Consider the following 24,507-nt stretch of genomic DNA (forward strand, 5'->3'; position numbering starts at 1 on the left):
AAGCTTCAGTCTCTAGATATGATCAATCAATGAGTATTGATTTAATATATTATAATGACATATAATTCCTTAACTTGAATACTCTTTGACTTCCTCATGTTATCTCACTTGATCTTTTGCTGAGTGGTTGAATTCTATAATATTTTCTTTTAAAAATATTTGTATCTATATTCACAAAAATATTTCATTTTATTTTTATTTTTTTATTAGGTTTGGCATTAAAATTATGCCAACTTCTTGGAAACTGTCTATCTTTCCTTTGGATTAGAACAAATCCCTGCTAGATAAATCCCTGCTGAAAAAAACAATTTGTCCTGGTGCTTTATTTACTGGTAGTTCTTGAATCACCTCTCCAGTTTCTTCCACAGTAATTAGTATAGTCATATTTTCCAGTCATTTTTGGTCAATTTTTTACATTTTTGCTAGGAAACAATCCATTTTCTCTAGGTTATCAAATTTATTTCTTTAGAAGTATACATGATACTTTCTCTGAATTCTTTCAGTCTATCTACTATCAGTGGTCATGTCTTCTTTCTTATTGTCCTATTTCTATTTCCTAGTTTCTGCCTGTTTATTTGAATTTTATTTATTTGTTTTATTGGTTATTTGTTAAACCAGTTTTTAAATTTATTTTCCTTTCTGCAGTTTTTAAATGTTCTGTTTCATCCATTTTAATAATCATATTTGTTAATTTCCTTCTATTTTATTTGGAGGTAGTTTTATTATCTGTATATGATAAAAACTTAATTTTGTATTTCATCCTTTAAAATAAACAAGATTTGTACTGTTTATTTTCACCTTCAGTATAGCTTTTCATATGTTCTATATGTTTTGGTTTATTTCCCTGTGCATTGATTTCTATGAATTTTCTTTTTCATTTACTCTTAGGTTCAAGTGTTAGTTGTGAATGTTTTCTTAATTTCCTGATTTATTATTTATTATTAACCTGTCTTGCAAAATGTCTTTTTAAATAAATCTATTTTTTTTGCTATGGAATCATAAATTTTTCTAAATGTTCCATGAACATTAAAAAAATTAGGCTGGGCATGGTGGCACATGCCTGTAATCCTAACAGTTCAGGAAGATGACGCAGGAGGATCTCCAGTTCAAAGATGGCCTCAGCAAAAAAGCGAGGCACTAAGCAACTCAGTGAGATCTTGTCACTAAAAAAAAAAAAAAAAACCACAAAATAGGGTAGGGATGAGGCTCAGTGGTCAGGTGCCCCTGAGTTCATGGAAGGAAGGAAGGAAGGAAGGAAGGAAGGAAGGAAGGAAGGAAGGAAGGAAGGAAGGAAAAATTAGATAAAATATGAAAGTCTCTGCCTCTCCCCTCTCCTTTCTTCTCTATCTCTCTCAACAGCAGGGTTGAAACACACACACATACACACACATATACACACTCACACACATCCTAAGACCTTTAATGAGTCAGCTCAAATTCTACCTGAAATCTGTTACCCCTCTTTTCAAGAAATAAGACAGAGGCCCCCTGTTGGCTGAACTCACATACTGATAAGTTCACAGAAGTTCACATACAGAAAATCCCTGAGGATTCTGTGACAAGAGCAAGATCACAGGAAAAGACAGAGATCTAGCCAGTAAATTTTTGGAATCAAAACCAGTAGAATTTTGGGTTTTTTTGTAGATATGACCCTGGATATTTTAGCAGGTAAAGCCAGGAACTCATCACTTAGACCTGATGATCAAATGTTAAATTTTGTTGACTCACAGAAGAAGTGGCTACATTTCCTCTTCTTTCTTTTCTTTAAGAGAGGATAAAATAATTTGGATTAAGTTGCCTTAGGGCCTCAATCAGCAGAATAAACCAAGACAAATCCATTTCCCCCATTAGACTAAAACATGCCGTTTCTATAAATCACAAGAATAAATAAAATAAGAAGCTTCAGGAATTCCTGGAAAATGCCAGGAAAAAGCTTAATTAAGTCCTACTTGTGCCAGCCTGAGGCTTTCAAAGGGATGCCATCCTTTAATCTCTGATCTGGAGAGTTCAGATGGGTCTTCTAGTTAGAGGATTCTGCCAGGAACTTCAAGGCTCCTCACCATCCTGTTACTTGGGGTTCAAGTAGTGATTAAATAAACATACTCATTTTATCTTCATTTGTGTTTGAATGTCATCTAGAAAATTATAGTACTCAAATGTACTATAAGCCACAGCAATGAGCTCTAGGCTTTTCTTGTTCAATATTTATAATAGTTGCTCAAAGACACAGAATTCATGTATATAAAATCCATAACCATTACAGAGTTGGAAAAAAAGATGACTCATGTAACAGATTCCAAAACCAAGAGTTAAAAATTGTCAAGTAGGATTACCAAGCTAAAAATCTCAAAAAAAATAAAAGTTATCACATAGACATGTAAATGATTACATTTTGATTCAAGGAAACAACTATCTGAAAGTAGTATAGACCCTATAGCTGGGCCCAGAGGCCATAAGCTTGTAATTCCATGGCTCAGGAAGCTGAGACAAGAGGATCACAAGTTCAAGGCCAGCCTCAGCAACTTATTGAGGCTCTTGGCAATTTAGCGATAACGTCTCAAAATAAAAAGGGTTGGGGATGTGCCTCACTGGTCAAGCACCCCAGGTTCAATCTCTGGTACCAAACAACATCAGAAATGTATACCTTACAGATTTTGAGATTCAATCTGTTTCTAAACATTTGTGATTCTAGAGGTAACCTAGCCTCACTATCCTCTTTTAAAGAAGAAGATTTTGAAATAGCCACACAATTAACTGGAGTTGGAACCAGATTAGGATTCAGGTATGCTAAATCCAAGTTCCTTTACTCTGTTATGCTACCTGGATTATTCACTGCTTAAAATACAATAGAAAAAAATCTATTTACTTCAGAATATTACACTACCAGTATACTGATGAGTTACAGTGTTATGAGATAAAGGCTGTGAGGAATTTGGATGACCTGTGAACTGTGATCTGTGAAGCACAATGAAATGCTGACTCCAACCTGAGAAGTGAGGACGGATGTGTTCAGAAAAATATACTGATGTCTTAAACTCTCCAGAAGGTTGTCAGTCATAGAACTGGAAAAGACTGATCCAAATACAGAGAATAGATTTTGGCTTAAAATAAAGAACTTAAAATTTTCTATTATTAACATTAATGAGCAGAAACGGGTAGACCATCTGTCAAAATCTGAATAAAAAATGAGAGTCAATGTAGATGACCTCTTAAGTTCTCACTAACTTAGGAAGAATGCTTGATTAGACCTGTGCTTACTGCATGCTATGGTGTGCCCATAAATATCAACCCATGAGTCATCTGTACACACATGTAAACTTTAAGTACGAGGCAAGATCACTATCAGTGAGCCCCTGGAACACAGCCAGCTAAAGCCATCTGCATTGCCACACTCCCCAGGCTGTGCTGGACAAGTGCAGGTACTTAAAATAACATTCCACTAAATGTTTGCCCAAAGCATCAGTGCTTTGTAATTTTGTCTTTATTTTTGATAGACTATATGAGTATCAGCAGAAAATGAGGAGCCATAAAGAAAATGCAGAAAAGACAAAGCACATGCTAATCATTTTCTAGGTCTTGTCTCATTCTCCCTGGATTGCTGTTACAACAGATCACTGATGGGAAGTTACTTATGTGGCTTAAGGGGGATTGTGAGGATTAGCAAGGAAAAGTAAAAACCAACGAGAGTTTCTCAAAGATATTAGACTGAGAAGCAATAGATGATCATAAGCCTAGATGATAACTTCTCACACAGCCAGTCCCTGCACATCATTCACTTGGAAGAGCAGCTGCACCAACACCTCTGTCTGCTGTGCACTGGAATTCTGCTATTTCAGTCTGGTGGGACACACTTGTTCAGCAACTCCTATACAGTGAATTGCTTTTACATTGATTGTGAAAGAAGTTCACATGCCAGCAGCCTCTAAATAAAAATTATGCACCTGTCACTAATATTTGTTGACATTGAATTAATTATTTTTTTACCATCTGAAATGTATCTCCAATAAAGAGATTTAGTTAATAAAACATTTATTAACTGAGACTTACTAAAAACAGTTAAAATAATGAAGATTTGATGATTATGTCAAGCAGAAGCAATTTCTAATTTTAAATGCATTCCATAAAAAATATTTTTAAAAACACATTTATAAAAATACATTAAGAACACATGAACAAACCAGAGGGTTGCCTTTACTTTACTCTTAATTTAAAACTCAGTTTCATTCAGAAGTACTAGGGGTAGAGGGGAACTGCACAATAGCTCTTTTCCTTGTTTTAATGCAAAAATTCTCTGGAGTCACCTGCTCTTGAATTCACACGTTTATACTAACAATTATCTTCTCCTCTTAAAGCTGCTAAAAATGAAAAACAAAAGAAAGAAACCTGAAAAGGAAATCAGATATGGATGAGTGAAAGTAAAACAAGTAGAAAAGAAAGCAACAGAGTCCTGAGATGAGTGAGAAGCTGAGAGGAAGGTCCCAGCAGAGAGCCCAGGAAGCTGAATGCTTGGCACAGCCAGACCCGGAGCAAGGAGAAAGTGGGAGCCAAAACCAAAGAGTGGAAACCCAAACCAAAGGCAGCTCTAGAGCCTGGGGTAAAGAAACAGGGTAGCTGGAGTAAAAAGCAAGATAAAAGCAATGTTTAGGCAAATTGAAAACCCACTCTCTTACATTCAACACAGATTAACAAGAAACTGTCAAAGGTCAGGTTGTCATAATCATTGTACAAACGAGAATCACACCTTTCCTACCCATATCTTGTTATGTGCCCCCAAATTTCTATTATTCTTTGTCCTTAAATTACATAAAATAGTTAATAAATAAATTTCCTTAACAAAAACCAGCCCAAGGTCATTGCAGTTAGCAACCCATAATTTCACTGTAAATGCAACTAAAAATTATAACACAGTAGATGATACTTAGTACCACCACTAAATTTGAAAAACATTGTCATATTTGATATTAAAAGAATTATATTATTTATTTTATAGAATAAACAGAGCCTGCAAAAAGACAATGCAATTTGCAAATAATTAAAATTGAAATGTTAAACAATTTTTTTCTGTGCATATTTTAGCACACTACTGAATATATTAATGTCTTACATATTGTATTTTTTGAATCATAATTCCAAGGATAATACAAATAAAAGTAATGTGATCCAGCAAATACATGCGTATAAACATTAAATATGCTGTGCATGTAACTACACCTCATAATAGCAGGGGTCTGAAAAAAATAGGGTTGATATAAACAGCACCAAAATATACTTTAGAAAGCTGATAAAAATACTACTTAACCTTGTCTACACTAGTCTCTGGTGATGATGAATTATTTATTTGAATCTGTTCATGTGCCAGGCATTATGTTTGGTGTGAAGCTAAAACACAGAGACAGATATGATCCCTGCTTTCATGGAGCTTCTACTCTATAGAGAGGAACAGAAAAACAAACAAAAATATCACATCAGGAAACTTACAAATTATGATAAATGCTTAAAAATGAAGTATAATGTTAAAAGATATAATGAGAAATCATAACAGAAGGAACAAATTAATTAATTAATTAATATTGCTGTACTGGTTGTCATAAATCCAGGAGCACTCTACCACTGAGTTGTATCCCCAATCCTTTCTTAAATGTTGAGACAAGGTCTTGCTAAGTTACCATGGCTGCCCTCAAACTTGTGATCCTCTTGCCTCAGCCTCCCAAGTAACTGGGATTAAAAGTGTGCACCATCACACTTGGCAGAAGGAATGAATTCTAACTGATGCATTAAGGAAGAAATGTTGAAGAAAATTATTTTTAAGATGTAGTAAATGGATAGAAGTGAATCAAGTGAATGGAAAAACCATTACAAGCAAGGAGACATGAATGGACAGGCCTGAGACAGAAGACAGCTTGCTGACATCAAAAATCTAGCAGAGATTGGTGTGGCTGGAGCAGAAAAGGACAAGGGCAGGTGTGAGGAGAGGTGAGTTCCAGCAGGGAAGTGCAAGCAGACAGCAGGGCTCTGTAGGATATGTGAGGGATCTGGATCTGAATGGGAAACAAACAATATGTTTTAAAAACAGGAGACAAATGATTAGTTTTGTAAAGATTCATCTGGTCTTAACATGGAGAATGGATGGAGAAGAACAAGAATAAAGATAGGGAGATTATACCCTAAGTATGTGTATGAAGACACAAATGGTGTGAATATACCTTGTATACAACCAGCGATATGAAAAATTGTGCTCTAGATGTGTAATATGAATTGTAATACATTCTGCTGTCATATATAACAAATTAGAATAAAAAATAAATAAATAAAGTTTTAAAAATTAGGGAGATTAATTAGGGAGTGACTAATAATTAGGGTTTAGTGGTGTTGGAAAAAATGAAGAGAAATTAATAAATTTAAATTTTACTGTGATTTGGAAAATAACATTACAAATGTCATTCTAAAATACTGTTAAAAATAATGGTGAGACCTTTGTCTTGCTCTTGATTGCAATGGGATTTTCCTAAATACAAAGTTATTACTGGCTTAAGTCTTTAAATCCTTCCTAATCCATAGGAAGTATAAGACATTTGTAATCCTCTCTGTAAGAACTTTGGTTTATACTTTGCTTTTGGGTCATATCTTGCTGTTTCCTATCAAAGACCTTGCTTTGGATTTTGGTGTATTAAGTTTTTTCCTTCAGTAATCCACACTACCTCCAGCTACTGCTCTATTGCTTTGATATCCTTTATAGACAGTTCTGAGAGGCTTTTCTGCATGGTCTCTTTACTCTGTCATCTATGTAGTAATTAACTCTTCGACATACTCCTACTGGTTTCTGCTCTTATTCCACCAAATTTACTATGCCCAAATCACCAAATACACACATGAGAAAAGACTAAATTTACAACAACAAGGGAATGGTTAAATATTATATATTCATATGGTATGCAATCATTGAAAATAATTCTTTAAAAGACTTTTCAATGCTCACAAAATTTTTTGGTCCTCGATAATTATTCTCATTGGTATGTGTCTCTCTTGTTTTCTCTCCATTTTTCTAAAGCTACTAAAAAGTGATGCAAAAATAGAGGGCTACATGTTTCACATTAATTAATTATTCACTAGTACTATAAGGAATCAAGAAAATTACACACAATCTGTAGTGACTAATGTTAAGCCTCTGGCTCAGTCATGGGATTGCCGTTATCGTTTCCCAGTTGCCTGCTGCCATGGGTAATTGAAAGTTGGCATGGATACTCCCATACCAATTTTCACTGGCCACAGATAAATTGTTCTGATTTTTGAAATCATAGTTATTATTCGACTCCATCTGTTCTCTTCATTTTTCAAGTCAGCTGTCAAATCAAACAAGTAGGTCCTTACTAAAAGTTTTAGAAGTTTTACACATGTTATCAGGGTACAGGAAATAATTTTATAACAGGCTGTTGTTGAGAAAAATTCCACAAGGTGAACCAAGAGAGAATTCACAGGAAGTAAGGTGACATGTTGACAGCTGCTTTAGAGTGATGGTGGGAAATTGCTGTATTTATAATAACAGTATTTAACATTCTTTCATTCATTTTTGAATACTAGGCATAATTGTCAAGAAAGATTTAATTGTGAGATCCTAAAAATGCATTTCAACTCTGACCTGCTTTTACCATTTATTCTAGTCTATTTTACTTTAGCTAAAATTAAGAAGCCCATGATATCAAAGTACAAAATTATTGTTTTAAAAATTATTTCATATATTGTTTTGCTGCTACTAATATAATGAAAAATTTCATTTTTTATGTTTTCTTTTTAAATATAAAGTGATTCTGTCATTCCAAATTTGAAAATATATTTTGACAGAGTATCCAAATCTCAGTATGTAAACATAACTTATTATATTTCAGGACTTGGGAGAACAAGAATAATAAAGTAGATAAGTCAATCCAAACTTTTTACTCTAAAGGAGATTTGTTAATTTAAAAATAGACTTTTCTATGATTTGTGTTATATTAGTTACAAAACGTCTGACCCCATTTTCCATCCCTTCATATATCCATACCTTTTACAATCTGACTATGACTCTCTCAATAATAAGTGGTATCTATTTTCTGGTCTTTTAATCTAGGCTCAGTTTGGGACTTTCTTTAATCAAAAGAATATGGCGGAAGTGATGGTATACTGATTATGAGCCAGGGACCTCAAAAGACCTCACGTTCTTTTTCTTACTCTCTTTGACTTCCTGCCTTCACCTTGAGAATAAGTCTAGGAAAACCCCTGGAGGAAGAGAGATCATCTGGAGTATACACACACTATCTACCAGTGGCCAACCTAGACCAGTCACCCTCACCCAACCTCTTAGCACAGAAGAGATATCTGAGCAAACTCAGACATTACCAGCTGAGACTGGGGAATCACTGAGCTAAGCCAAGTATAAATTTCTAAACCATAGAATTCTAAGCTAAGTAAATGAATGTAGTTTTAAGTCACTAAGTTTTGGGGTAATTTGTTACGTATCAGTAGCTAACTACTATAATCTTTTTTATTTTGTTTACCTATTAAGAAAGAAAATTAGGAAATAGTATTACACAAATTAAAATTTTAAATGATTACATTAAATATACTTTTCTGAAGATATTAATAGTTTATATTATCCTTCATATTTTGGCTGTTGATGTTATATTAATATTTATAGAGTATCTTTTATTCATCAGGTGTTTATTAAATTCCTACAACCACATTATCAGGTAGGAATTTTTAACTTTATTTTATAAAAGACCTTGGTAAAGAAGCAAGGAGCATGTCTAGGTTCACACAGCTGGCATAGCAGAGCTAGATTGGAATACAGAAAATAGGAATATGTAAATTAATTTATTCCATCATATATCTCCACTAGCTCCACAATAAAATGGCAATCTAGGCTTTTTTTTTGGGAAGAGCTCTTTTCTAGAAACTAGCTGTGTATGTTCCAGTTTATTGTTTGAAATGTGCTTGACTTTGGTTTATTCAAGAGTGATGCCTACCAAGGACATATAATAATAACCAATTCTTGCAAGGATCCAAGATGGAGAAATTAAAATGATCCAGTCTCTTGAAGGACATGCCAAATGACCTAAATGCTGCCCTAGGATGTACTGAAAAATAGTTTATGTATATCATATGGACTTCTTCATTTGGGCATTTTCACACTCAATTCTAAGTGGCCAAAGATCACAGCTATCCTTTCAAATTCTCTAGTTTTTTGTACCATTATTAAAACAACTGAATGAGAAATTGACTAAAGTAAAAATATTTTCTAGTGTAATATGTCCTGATAAATTTGAAATAGTGATTTTTTTTTTTGTAGCAAATGATTACTAGTGATTGTCCAATTGGCTCATGATATTTAATGTGAAAAGCCAATATTTTAGTTATTTATTGGCAGATGACACAATTTATTTGTGATACTGGTATAAAAAATAGAAGTATTTTTGTTTATGGCTTAAATATAAGATGGAAACCTGTCAGAAATAAGTGAACAATATACTACTGAGTGTCCACGATACTTATTAGCCTAGCATTTGTACATTGGGATTGTATGTGACACATCACAGGTGCTAATAAAATTTTAATGGTGAGAATAAAAAGTGATAGAAAAACAAGAATGGGCTCAATGCTGCAGCTTCTAATGTCCCCTTGACTATACGCCACTAGGAATAATGATGCTAAACAGATGAGTAAAGACATTTTTAGGAAGTCTTTTCCAGTCCTATTACATCCTCCAAAGCAACCACCAAAGGCAAAAGGCTGCACATGAAATTAACGCTAATGAAATCAACATTAATAAAATCAAGACAACCTAAATATATTTTATTTTAGGTTGATGTATGGAAATTTCAATTGTATCATCTGAAAACTGCCTGATGTTGACTGCTAATAAAATAAGTACAAATGTTTGAATATATGGCTTAAATATAAATAACACCAGAGAGTTTGGGGTAGTAAATATACATGTACTTTGTCCTAGGTTGTGATATACATTTTAATCATTTTGTTCACTTGAAATATCACATTTTATACAGAGTTTAAAAATGTGTTTTTAAGTAAAGAATAGAGATCAGTGAAATGTTTCTCCAGTGGATTCTTTCAACTGAAAATGTAAGAAACTGCTATAAAACCAGAGTTAATAGATATTTAAACAAAAATTTTTGACTTAAATATATATTATGTGGCATTTTAAGACAGCATTGTGGTAACAGCAAGACAATCAAAATCACAAGTCATTGTGGAAGTTCACAATGACTAGTTTTCCAACAACAGTTTTAAGAGATGAGTTAAATCAGCAACCATTTGCGTGTGTGTTTTGTGGTCACTTTAATTGTTATTAGTTTAACCTAGAATGGAAGAAGACACCAATAAACAAGATGGTCAAATACATAATGTCCACAGTCTAAAGGAGAGTAAGCCAGAAACTAATAGCTCAACTGTAGACACTCACAGCTAAAGAAAATATCAAATGTTACATGCTGTTTACATCTTAAATTGTAGTTCTTGAAGAAAAGCTCATTTGTTTTCACTAAGAAACCTTTAAGAGACCTGATCGTTTCAATTTCCCAAATGAAAAAAGTCCAAAATAACTGAAACATCTCAGATTCTTGTAAGAATTTGTTATCATATATGCCTATGAGAAACCCAAATCAACTACATTTTTAAATAATAAATCAGGAAATATGTGTCATAAAGGGCAATTTCCACTGAATATTTGTCTTTCTCAAATATCTACCAACAGGGTCAAATTTAACTAGGAAAGTCAGTTTTTAAACTTCAAGTTAGTCAAAGCTTGAATGACAACACACACAAAAAATAATCATGTTAAAAGCAAACTAAATTGTACAATTTGAAGCAATTACTTAAAATATTGAATAATATACTGAAGAAGATATTTCCACTTCTTTCTCTATTTTCCTTCTTCTTTTCATAAATTTAACCAAGTAATATCTCTATTTTCACAAGGACATAAAGTAAAAGCCTAGGTTCAGAATTTAGGAAAGTTTATTACTCCAGTGATCTGTGGAGTGAGTAGTCTTTTTTCTAACACGATGTTAATTAAGAGCTTATTTAATGCATTTACATTTGGTTATATAGCAAGAGTTTGACTAAGTCATTTCTAGGAAAGCTGATATTTGGGAATAACTGTCACCTCAAAAGCAGGGTTTCCATTTTGTCCATTAGTAGTAGCTGCCCACTCAGCACCTACAATAATTCTGAAGGAAACTTAGGTTCCTTAGTTTCCTTAGGAAAATCCCACAAAGACTACTTCTGTAGAAACTGAGAAGCCAAAAGATGTCAGATGTGAGGAGGGTCCCTCAATCCCCAGTGTCATGAACCATGCTACTGGAGAGTCCAAGGATTCTTGAGTAATGCATACCTAATTTTGCCATCCAGGATTGGAGACATGGGAAAGGTTCATTCCTATGTCCTAATGATAAATCAGAGCATGGTGAACCAAAAATAGCTGTCTTCTGGGGGATCCTACCAGTATCAGTATAAATAGTTAATTTTGGATAGGGGGTTACTAGGATTAAACCCAAAGGTACACTATCACTGAGCTTTTATAAATAAGCTTTTATTTATTTATTTATTTAGAGACAGAGTCTCACTAAATTGCTGAGGCTGGCATTGAACTTGTGATCTTTCTGTCTTAATCTCCCAAACCACTGGGATTACAAGTGTACACCACCGTGCCCAGCAAATAGCTCATTTATGAAAGGACTAACCACTCCTTAAAATAATGTTCACTTTAGGATTCACTTGACTGAACTGTTTTTGCTCAGTAATATATGAGGCTCTTCCCTGTTGTTATAAGTAGTTATAGATTCAGGCCAACTACAGTTGGCCCTCAGTATCTGAGGGTTCCACATCCTTGGATTCAACCAGCTGTGATTCAAAAATATTCGGAAAAGAAATTGCATCTACTAAACATGCACAGACTTTTTCTTGTCATTATTCTTTAAACAATACAGTATAATAAATATTTGCATAGTGCTTACATTGTTTAGGCATTATAAGTACCTAGAGATAATTTAAAGAATAAAGGAGAATATGCATGAGTTACATGCACCGTTTTGTATAAGGGACTTGAACATGTGCAGATTTTGTTATCTGTGGGGAAGTCTTCCAATCAGACTCACAGACACAAAGGGATGACTGCACTTTCAAACAAGGTCCTTGGTACTTGTTCAGATTACATAGATTCATCTCTGGGCTAAGGAATACATATTCTACTTTTTGAAGAACCAATTGGTCAGTCTATTGAGTTATGTTAGCCTAAAACCTAGTTTTCTATATATAATGAAAAAATAACAGATTTTTCTACTTAATTTTCACTGGTTTGTAGAAATATCACCTGGAAATCATCACATAATATTTTATCTTTCAAAGTTGATACAGTTTTTAAATTTTTTGACCAGTAGCCATGTGTGTCCATGATATGCCATCTATGACCAGGAACAACTTCCTCAATTATTTTATTTTATTTTATTTTGCAACTAGTGAATTGTGTTACTCAAAACTGTCAAAGTTTAAGCAGAGTAAAGGCATAATAAAGAAAACTAAGAAGGAATGTTGGTATCTTTATAATTATGTACTCAGCTTTCCAAAAGAAATTTAAATTCAATTTAGATTAACTTTGTTCAGAAAATAGTATGTTGAAAGTAATTCAAGAATCTCATGTTGTTGTCACACCAAAGTGAGCACTTCATAGACTTTACTAGTTTAATCTAAAAACAGAAGTCAATCAATGGACCTCAGTTATTTACCTTATGGAAAAATGTAAGCAATATGGGCCAGAATCCATGTATTTTCCAGAACATAATACTATAAAGGCTCAAATATTTAATATACAGTAAATAACAATCAATGCAGAACATATTTTGACATAAATGTTATTACACAAATCTTATGTCTGACTATAAATCATTGGAGTTATGATTCTCATTCAAGGTGCTATCTTTTCTATTTGATGCCTTCTTTCTGATATCTTTCAATTATTCTCCATAAATATTTTTACCTTATGGTGAAATTGGCTATTTGAATACAACAGTTAATAGGTATGAGGAACTACAAGGGAAATCTTAGGATCAAAATATAACAAATGCTTTTCTATATACCTATAGCCTATGAGAATCCCTTCATTACCAAGCAATATCAATTATAAAAAATACCAAAATAACTACTAAGATTTAGTGTGTTGGTAACTAAATTACAGTGAATACATCTGCCCTTCCTGAGTTGGACTTATTCCTACAGGTAAAATCCCACTAATAAATCAAAAACACATGTAAATAAAGTATTTATTTAGAGGCATAGCTTTGCAATGACTGTTACTATAAAACAAAAGTATTCAAGGGATTTCAAGGAGAAAAGACCCACTTAAAAAATAGTCATAATTTAATGGAATTCTCCTCAATTGCATGGTAATGATATGGCTATCTTTTTTTCTCCCTCACAGTTCAGTGAGGAAAAGTAATTATCATGTAGTTTACAACATGTGTAATTTGTGTATAATTATAAGAGATGCTCATTGTCTCTATAAATACTTATTGAAGCAGCAAATAACTGATCACTGCCAAGAAAGCTAAATGCAGGCAACACTAATTTGAGATTATCTGTTCCTCTTTCTAGTCCTTCTTGCTGTTCAATTTCATGGCATTTGATGTATACAAAAGTAATAAAACAAAGGAATGGTATTGTTTCCGTTTTTTGAAATGCAGACAGATTCAAATGATCATCTAAAGGTAAATTTTAGATTATCAGACACTTCTATTCTTGGTAACTTCAATAAAAACTATACATTTGCAAAACAATGATTGTCTAAATATTTTTAAAGAACCATCAAGTGATTTTGGTAGTCTTTTATTAAAATAAATACTCTCTTAAAATGCAAAATTAACTGTCCAGAATTTATTTTTGTGAGAACTTAATTTGAGATGGCAGCTCTTAGGATAGGGGGCTGATATCTGTCATTGGACCTTCAAGGTCCACTGCCCACCTTTGATATCTGGGAGGCCAATCTCCATGGGCAGCATCCCTTTGCTCTCAGTTTGGTTTGGCCATTGGGAGTAAGCAGCATGAGAGCTCAGGCTGAAGGACAGAGTGATGGGGGCATTTATTGCCCTGGATCCTCCTTGAGACTGACAGCCTTGGACTCATGCTCCTCACACTTCCTTCTATAGCCTTCATCATATAGTTTTCTCTTCCTCTGGGTGGGGTAATTGTGTGGGATTTTAAAAGTCTGTGTAACCTGACCTGGGATACTACAAATCCTTGTTCTTTTCTTTTATCTTGCTAATATCTTTTAAAACCACCTTTTATTAAAATCTTTGACATTATTCTAGTTTTATTGTACCTTCTCTTTTCTATGAGACCCTGATGGTTACATTTAGTTACATTTATTCTTTATGAATTTCACTAGTAAACCAGGTATACAAATGAACAAAGCATTTAAAGACTTGGACATTGTAGACCAATGACATAACAAAATATAGCACTTAATGAATGTCTGTATCATTTATATATCCATGGAATGAATTTAACTAGAAATGTCTAACTACCATCTAAAAGTTTAGATTTCTAACAATAATCAGCACCATTAAATTGAAGTAAATACTTTTAGTTATTCCTATAAAATTATTGAATTGCTTACAAAGAACACACAAAAAGCTAGAAACTAGATATGTTTACAATATTTTCAAGAACAAAATTTATGTTTAGAGATGTATATATTAGGAGAGAGATTTACCTTTTCACCAATTTCTCCTTTGCTGCCTTCAAAACCTTGTTCTCCCTGTAGAAGAGGAGTGTGGTATGTATAAGAAAATAATACTTACAATACATATAATCTTAAAGTAAAAATAATGTTGCTAACAATGAAAAAATCAATAGTTTAATATAATAATTCCTACTATGTAAGCTCTAAGCCAATATTAAATAACACAGAATTTAAATATTCCTAAATTCTGAAAGAACATTTTTCTAGTAGCTTCTAGGTAATTTAATCTTGATAAGCCTGAATTTTCCCATGTCTAAAATAAGTATGCTAGTAGTTAGTACCTGGCTCATTGACTTGTTTTGAGAGTTAAACATATCATCAGCATAGAGCCTACCACAGACTATGTCATTCTTGTTATTATCACTATTTATTATATTATACTAGATCCAGGAGAAACACTTCTTGGGAAGCTGATGTTGCTACATCCTTCCAGTGAGAGTTTCAGGATGGGTGAGTTCTGGTTTCATGAAGTTCTGCTCCTGCTCCCTCCTGTTCCCTCACCAGCACAGTGCTCTCCATTGTCCCTCTCTCCTGCCTTTCAGCCACAAAAAGGACTGGTGGTCACAGAGCTGCTGGCTGTTAATTGCCAAATTTATTCTGAAAAATGTAAGGCCCCTTTTCTTCCAGTAAATCCTCTCTGATGCAATGAGCCTAGTTCCCCTTTCAATTGGGTATAGATTTTGAGAGCACTCATGTTACCTCCATACAGTCAACAGATATTCACTGATGTCTCCTCCATGCCAGGCGCTCAACAACATAGTCAGCAAGTGACTATTGGGGATGGGTCATATGCACCCCTCTACTTCTGGAACTCTTTGACATAAAAGCATTCAGGAAGCATTTCCTGAGGGCACCAAGACAAGAGGTCAAGAGTTTCTTATCTCAAGTTTGTCTATAATGCCTCTACAAGGTGACACCTGGCATAATTTAAATTCATATAAATTATATGAAAAAGAATGCCAACTTAATACTGTATACATGGTTTGTGAATGTATAATTTGATACATGTACATACAAATACATGTGATAGGTACACATATACACATATAAGATTAAATAATTATTTTTGCTTTACCTACTCTCAAAAAAAATTACCAGGGAAGATAATAGGTTAGTTGAAAGATATTTTTACCACTGAATGTATTGCCTACCTTTTTTCCCTACCATTTTTCCTAAAATATAGACTTTAATTTGATCCGTTAATTCCAGCTGACATTGAAGCTGCTAAATGCCTCCAGTACATCAGCCACAATGTCAGCATGATGCAGCCACCACAAACAGCTGCTGGAAAGTCCAAAACTATTTCCCAGCAGATAAATCTGCACATCCCTTGGCTTGCAACTCGACTCGCAGATGCAGCACATGCTGTATCAATGGGTTTTGTCTAGAACTACTGTGAAGAAATTCAGAAGCTTACCATTTCATCACTGCCAGTTCAATCTTATTATCTTTATTGGGCCAAGTAAAGGAAGCATTTTTTAAAGCTGTTAACTATAAACAAATGCATATATTAAAATGATATTTTTAGCCACATAGAAAAACCTAGTGCCTAGTAATTTCTGATACCTTATTGCTAAAATGTGTAAAAACTTCTCCAGAACATATAAATGATATGCTTGGCTTTGCTGGGCATCTAATATTGCATCAATAATGCTGTCCCTTGTGGTAGGATTATCTGGGTTGTATCATGACAGCTGGCCCCACCTGAAGTGACACCCATCCTTCCAGGAAACTGAAATATACCAATCTACATGCTCGTGTAGCTATGCTGGTCAAATACAATCATTCTCTTTCCCAGAAAGTCTTTGGACAGTAAAAGGGTACAAAAAAATGTTCACTTTTTTAAAGAGAAAGATGTTGGGCATTGAAAGAAGCAGCCTATCCAGCAAAAACCTTCTCATTTATCATGCATTTGTCATTCTGAAAGACATGTTTTAGAAAAGATTGTAATGACTTTGTAATATTTAATATTTTATCACTGTAACCATCATGTTGAGATAAACCTGGGATATACAAAAAGAAGGATAAATAAGAAGTAACCAAATCCAAAGGCATTAAAAATTATTCCACTGTACATTGTAAGCTTTAATAACAGTGAAAATGTTCCCAGAGAAATTATCTGCACTTTCAGTATTTCCAGTACTCAGAATGCACTATTGTTCACGTTCTCAGATTGCCCTCTCTCCTAGCATGGTCTCTCTGAGAAGAGACCATAGGTCCTCATTAACTTCTTGAGTTTTTGATGAAATTTGGTTTTATAAAATACATTTTCTGAATCTCTATTATAGTATGAACAAATTCAATTGTCAAGTTGCAAAAACTCCCTAGTTCACATAAAACATTAAACAAAACCTCTACCTTTTGACCAGGTAAGCCTGGAGCACCAGGTAAACCATTTTCACCCTAAAAAAAAGTAAACAGAATAAATTTTGTTAGCCACAAAAACAAAGACTTTTTTTGTTTGTGTGTGTAGTCTTCAATAACCAACACTAATGTTATGGGGAAGAGTAGCCTAATATTGAATATCTGTCATGTTTACAGACTTTCCATCTGTCCATTAGATGGCAACTCCAGGATTACCATCTCAACTTTAAAGTAGGGAAAGGGAGGGAGGCTTTTATAGGTTAATAGTATGCTTATGGTCATCCAATTTTAGCAGTACCTGAGATTTGAAATGATGTCTCACTGGCCACAGCTTGCTTTTCCATATGCTGTTTAGCATCCTTATTTTATGTTCTTTCTTTCAAACCTCTGGGCATAACATTAAAGTCTGACACAGTGCTTTTTATGGTACAGGTGATGTTCCCCTAACAAACCTATCAGGTCAATATTATTACCACTACTGCCTTTTAGATAATGACAGCAGTAGGTGGTGGAACTGGAATTCTAATGCACACAGTTTAGCTCTGTGTGCCTCGATTCCTTCTTTAACTGTCTCTGGGAGAAGATTTAATTCTGACTTGTGTCTTTTTTAAAATTTATTTTTAGTTGTCGATGGACACAATACCTTTATTTTATTTATTTTTATGTGGTGCTGAGGATGAACCCAGTGCCTCACATGTGGTAGGCAAGCACTTTACCACTGAGCCATAACCCCAGCCCAAGTATCTTCTTACCTAGAGTCTGAAATATGTATGTATACACAAACACATACATATATTCTTATCATGTTTACTTTCTTATCTATTTCTGCTGATTGCCTTTTGATTGATTTTGTAGTCATATATAATGCCATTTTACACGAAATAATCACTTGGAAGAATTTTTAGTTCTTTCCATTCTTCTGGTTCCTGTCTTGGGGATAAAGGTTTTCAGCAGATGGCTATCAGTTTCCATTGCTGGAATTCATGGGTCTTCTTTGACAAGTTGTCTGTCTAGTCTGTGAACAGCACACCAGCTAGAATGAGATACCCCTGGGAGGATGTGCACATTCTCAGTGGAGTCTTAGGAATTTAGCTGGTTAAGGGAATTTACTTTGGCTTCTGAGTTTCCAGTTTAGGCAGTTCAATATTAACTATTGACGTCTTCTATTTCCATCAAATATTTATAATTAATTTTAAAACTAATTTGTTTTAATCATTATTTACCTACAGTTAAATATCATTTCTAAAAATTATTTCAACAAAATTCAAAGATGTGAAAAAAAAGTCACATCTTCAAATTTTAAAACAACAATCTAAAGAGATCTGTAGTTTCTGATTAATACATTTTTAGCAAGTTTTGGTGGTTTTTATTAGAGGTATACACCTATACACATGCACACATGTGAAAGACTAAGATTTTTCTTAGATTAGATTAAATTATCAACATATTCTACAGTATAATTGCTATCATCACAGAAAGGCCAAAACTTTATGCTAATGTAATTAATTGTTGAAGCAACAATAAAATAGTGATCTATATAATAAATATTTCTATCATTTAAAATTATTATATTTCTAAATGTTAGATATCACTCAAGTCTACCAGAAACTTCCAAATACATGTGATAAAGTGATAGCAAAAGCACACTAAGTATTTGACACCAGAGAACATTCTATGGAAATGGAGCTTCTATTACTCATCACAGAAGTATGTCCACTTGTCCATAAGAAGTGGATTATTTTCATCAGTTGAGCCAACATAATGGTTTATATCATATTACAAGTTACACATGATAACAAGATATGGCATATAATCCAATAAGTACACATTTATATTGCCAGAAATACTGTTTTGAGAGATAGAAATAGTGACAGTTTCTCCTCTTTTCCTTTGCTTCAGCCCACTCTTATGCACCATATGCTTTGAGCACTGGCTCCCAAAGTGCGCTCTCAGCCCTGTATCAGGTTAGGGTTACACCCAGACACATGGTTAATTAGTCACCAAAAGTCTCTAAAGCTGTGATATTGATAATGTGTCTTTAGTTGACATAGGTTTTGTGATTTTTATAATTAACATATTTTCTTTTCTTGTGATCAGTGTTAATTAGTCTCTCCTCTTTCTGGACTGGAAATTTGTTTTATAAACATAATTCTAGCTTCCAAGATAATCCAATTCACAATACTATGCCATAAGAAATGAGCTGGCCTTGGGCCACATCAACATGTAGAAGTTTATGAAATATTGTTGGCGCTTTCAAAGCTTAAGTTTGGAACTTTGGTATTTCCTTTCCTTATTTTTCTTGAAGTTACCATAGATGACCTACTTAGACACTTATAATTATTTTTTAAAAAATTGTCATTATTCTAGCCCCTGAGGGATAAATGAACATATTTGTTTTTGTTTTTATCTAAAAAAGGAAAGATTTATTAATTAGCATGAAGAACTAAAGAAGAAAATAGTCCTAATTACTAAATTTTTCTTTAACAGATTAATAGACAATTATGTTCCATCAGAACTTTATCTAAAACCTAATTTATGTCAGAAGAATGAGTCTCTATTTATGTGCATGCTGAGGCACAGGCTCAAAGCCCTGAGGGTGCTCTAGGCAGCTTGGGTTCATATTTATTTGTACCTATAAAATAAATATCTGCCTAACATTACTGGAAGGGTACATATTATTTGCCTTTTTTGAAATCCTGCTGTGTCTCTTTTCCAGTCTCAGTCTAGAAAAGAAATAAGATGCTTCTCTTTTCACTTCCAATCAATATTTTAGTTCATTAATGAAAGGAAATTATAATCAATGGTTTCCAAAGCAACCCTAATTTTCAAAACATGTTTCTGAAGCATGTACTTTCTGTTACAGGTTTTTCTATCAAAGGATGCATGTCCTTTTGCAGTTACAATCTCAAACTACAGAAGGACAAATTAATATATATGTGTAATAAAAAGCATGGCAAAACTCTACCAATGCTGCTGATAGTATTCTTGTCAGTGTTACTATAACACAGCCTCTCTGAAACTTTGCAGAACAAACAAAAAGCACCCTTAGCAGAAGTCAAAATAATCTTTTTGAGAAACTTTTGGAAAAAATTCAGGTGAGATTTGGGGCTAGCTGATCAAACCAATTTCATGTAACTTCCTTTTTATCACTGTACCTTTCCTAGAAGTCATCATAGCTAGGCCTAAAACATAAATTGTTAGTTTTCCTGATTCTTTGCATATTGGGTCAATGTCTTTCTTATTATGTAGGATGTATATGTTGTCTGAAAGACATCTGATTATAAATCATATTCAATAGGGCTACCATTACGAAACCCAGAACCAATAAGACCAAGCAAAGAAAGGTAGAATGAGCAGGTAAACAAAACATTTGCAAATACCTACAATTAGGCTGAGAAGGCAGAAAAGTTACATACTATGTTGTAGAGATTATTTCTTCAAAAAGTTAGGTATTCAACCTTTGATTTAAAGGTCTGGTATCTTATAACTTTTTTTAATTAAAATATAAAATTCCATCTATCATTCCACCTAGAGCACATTTTATACAAACATAACCTTCTATGTGACTTGAATGTACACTTTGAAATACATCAATATTTCCAGATTAATGAATTTTCATTAAAAGAAAATTAAATGTTGAAATAGCTGGAAGAAATTATCTGAAGTGGAATTTCAGAATTCTAGCATGAAAATCAATAAAACAGGCAGCAAAAAGTAAATCTGATTTTGCCTCTGTGTGTCACTAATGACATGTATACCTTCCTGACTATAGTCCTGATTTATTCAGACATAATTTTCAGATATTAAATTTTTATAAGGTTCCTAAATTGGTGGAGTTTTAATAAACATTTCAGAAATTTTAAAAAAACACTGTTTTTTTCAGATATCTTATTCAATGAATTCTTTTATTTCAGGAGGAGAATTTTTTTCTTCTTTATTTTCTTCATTCCAAGAAATAAACTATCAAATCAAATATCTATGTCTATATCTGTAGCATAGAATTTAAAACTTCAAATGTTTTGAACTAGATCCTTAATGCAGCTAACACATGAGATTTATTATTACATTGATGCTCAAAATAAGACCAATTTGAAACATTCTTACCACAAAATTGATGACACCCTCTTATTAAGTATTCTTATGAGTCATTTTGTGAAGAGAAAGCCAGCTACCACATGTAAAGTATGATTGATACATGTCTTATTCACGATAGTATAAGTATGGTTAATGAGTAGCAACTGAGCTCAATATCTATTCTGTTAAAAATCTATTATTATGAGGGTATATATGTGTACGAAAGTATATGCAGGTACATATTCCTATAAAATAAGCACAATGGATAGTCTTAAATATAAGGAAAAGTATAAATTCATATATTTATATTCATATTGCCACCAAGGATCTAATGAGGTACTCTTAAAATCTTTAAAAGTCAGGCACATTGGCTATTATATTGCACTGCAGAGAGCATAGGGAAAAAAATCCATGTATGGTTACTGAATCAATGCTTTCTGAACCTACATTAACTTTCCTCAAATTTCTATTAGTCTTAATTCTGCTGTCTATAATTCCACAGCAAAAAAAAAAAAAAAATCTTATAGGTCTTATACATGACATCCTTTTGTATCACTCTCAAATCTTCAATTCAGTAAAACATTAATTTTTTAAATAATAGTTAGAAATTTCTCAATATTATGATCCCTATTCTTTGAGCAGACACTGGTCCGTCAATATGCCTTAAAATGTGGTACTCAAAACTCAGCACAGGACTCCAGAAATGGTCTTACATAAGAAAGAGCAGTCTCACGTCCCTCTCTCACACACAGCCTTATTCTGGATACTACATAATATCAATCAACTTCCTTTTTTAAAATATATTTTGGGTTGTAGATGGACACAGTACCTTTATTTTATTTATTTATATTTATGTGGTGCCTAACACATGTTAGGCAAGGCCTCTAGCACTGAGATATAGCCCCAGCTCTCAACTTGCTTTTTTAGACAAAATTGTTACATACACTGAACTTGTAGTCAACTAAACCATTAAGTTTTCCATTCAAAAGAATTTTTATATCATGATCCTTTTGCAATTTAGCTAAAATAAAATTACATGGAATAGTCAAATAAACTAAATAATTTTGAAATTATTTGGACCAATGTTGTAGGACCTATTACAAAATAAGTAATAGGTAATAACTGCTCCTATGCAGTTGTGATGAGTTTCTTAAGGTGGATCTGCCAGGAACAAGGACTTTGGGTTTCTTGTTTTGTTATGAGACTAGCTGTTGTGATAAATTTAAAACTTCAAAAATATTAGGGAAATGTAAGACATTTAATGTGAATCACCACCTACAGAAATATGTGAAGTATAGTAACTGACATCTGAATCAAGTATTCTAATAAGTGGGAAATGATTTAAGATATAAAGAGGAAACATCAGTCAGCTCCTAATTGAGGACAGTGATCTACCAGTCACTACAAACTATTTCCTGTCCAAAGTATTCCTCGTGATGAGTAATTTATAGTTTGACTCCATATCAGTTACTTCAACTGGAGCTTAAATGCACTAAAGTCTTTGGTTACTTACCTTTAGCTCTGTGGTAAATTGTTATGAAGACTTAGAGAAATACCATGCCTTAGCAATATTTTAAGAAAGTCAGAAGATTTTTTAGTTGAGTTTGGGAAAAAAAAAGAAAGCAAGATAATGAAGATTCATGTTTGAGAGCAAAGGAAGAACTCGGTTTCTCCAAGAGAAAATGGGAATCAAATTCTGGCAATACACACACTTCTATTATATTTCACTCTGGGATGCAATACTTGTAAGCTTTCCTAGGTAGAGAAGAGATTCTCCTTCCTTCCTATTTCCCTAAAGTGTGCTTTGCAGAAAGTATGGAAGATTTGTATGGAAGCATCACCACATTCTTTTCCAATTTACCCTCAGCATAGTTTTCTAACATTCATCCCCTATTTTCTATTTCTGGTCCAGGGTTAAGTCCTCTTGAATTCTGAACTCCACTAATATTCACACAGAATCAGTCAGGCACCCTATGCTGGGCCAGATGCTGGGGTTACAAAGATGAGGGAGATACTAAGTCCTTCTCTGGAGCACACATTTTAGCAGGGGATATAGGCACAAATATAGGGGATTTAGGTGGTATAAATAAAGTGCTGTGAGCAGAATGGGGGAGCTGTTGATTTTGAAGGACAGGAAGGCTTCCTGAAAAAGATGCATGAGCTTTGTATTTAGTAATCTGTGAAAAATGCATTGACAATGGTAAGGAAGAACGGTATCAATTTTCTGTGGTCATCCTTCTGAGTTTTCCACTCGTATATGACAGGATTGTTCAGTACCCGACACCTCATATGGCTGTCCCGGGGTAGGCTGGCTAACAAATCCTTTAGTCAGACACTTTAAGAAAAAACTACTATATAAAGTTGTAGATGTCTTTAAAAGATACCAATTACATCTTTAAATCCACTGTTCAGTATCTCAGCAATCTACATCAAGATTAGTCACGAAGTTATGTAGAGAAACTGTTTGACATTTTTTACATCAATATTTTATTATTTACGTGCTAGATGCTGATAGTGCATTAAACCAAATAGGAACATTAGCAGACTAGGTTCTTGAAATCTGGCTAACTGTTTAGTAAATAAAAGTCAAGTGCTTGGGTGCCAGATACACTGCATGTGTTGAACTTGTCATCCATCTGTTGTGTTCTCTGCCAACTGCTCTACTTGGGATGCGAGTGGAAGGCATTAGAAGGGAATAAGAAACCATTAAGAAATAAAATCAGCTGCAGAGTGAACAAGTTTCTTTTTCTTTTTCCTGTCCTTCTATTACCTTTGTCCTTCTTACATTTCCACTTATTTTAGTGCGATACTGTATCAACATGTGCCTACAGATAAGACAATTCAAAGATACTCCATGTGCAAGCAGCAATTTTGTACTGAAAATTTAAGTTTCATTCTTGTAGCTTTATAAGTGAACCCAACAAGTAGACTGAGAAAACTTTTTTCTTTATGGTCATTTTTTTTTCTAGTATGGATTATGGTAAAAGGTTCCATCCTATGTCTGGCAACTATACCTTTGTTTATTACAGAATTTCCTAAAATACAGAGGTATGCAGACAATTAAGAGGCATTTTCTGTTACACAAAGCTCACATTTGTTTTAGCAATCGTGACAAATTCATACGAAGGAAATATCCTACTATTAGAATAAAACTGGGTGTCTCTTTTCTCCTCATTTAATAGTTTCAATTTCTACAATGAATTACCACATGCAAATAGGTATTTTAACTTTTTTTTAACTTTGGGGAAACTCTAGAATTAAGTTTAATCTGAATGTCCACAGAA

General features: G+C 33.5%; 1 protein-coding gene across 1 annotated transcript in view; it reads right to left on the reverse strand.

The window, feature by feature from the left end:
* Positions 1 to 24,507, reverse strand: part of Col19a1 (collagen type XIX alpha 1 chain) — a 312,219-nt gene that overhangs the window by 220,246 nt on the left and 67,466 nt on the right. Inside the window, exons 9-10 of the mRNA XM_027928313.2 lie at positions 17,144 to 17,188; positions 14,756 to 14,800 (exon numbers count right to left, since the gene is read on the reverse strand). Of these exons, the coding sequence (XP_027784114.2) occupies positions 14,756 to 14,800; positions 17,144 to 17,188 (90 nt within the window). The remainder of the gene's footprint in view (positions 1 to 14,755; positions 14,801 to 17,143; positions 17,189 to 24,507) is intronic.

This window comes from Marmota flaviventris, chromosome 6 (genome assembly GCF_047511675.1).
Source record: "Marmota flaviventris isolate mMarFla1 chromosome 6, mMarFla1.hap1, whole genome shotgun sequence".
Classification (NCBI taxonomy): Eukaryota; Metazoa; Chordata; class Mammalia; order Rodentia; family Sciuridae; genus Marmota; species Marmota flaviventris.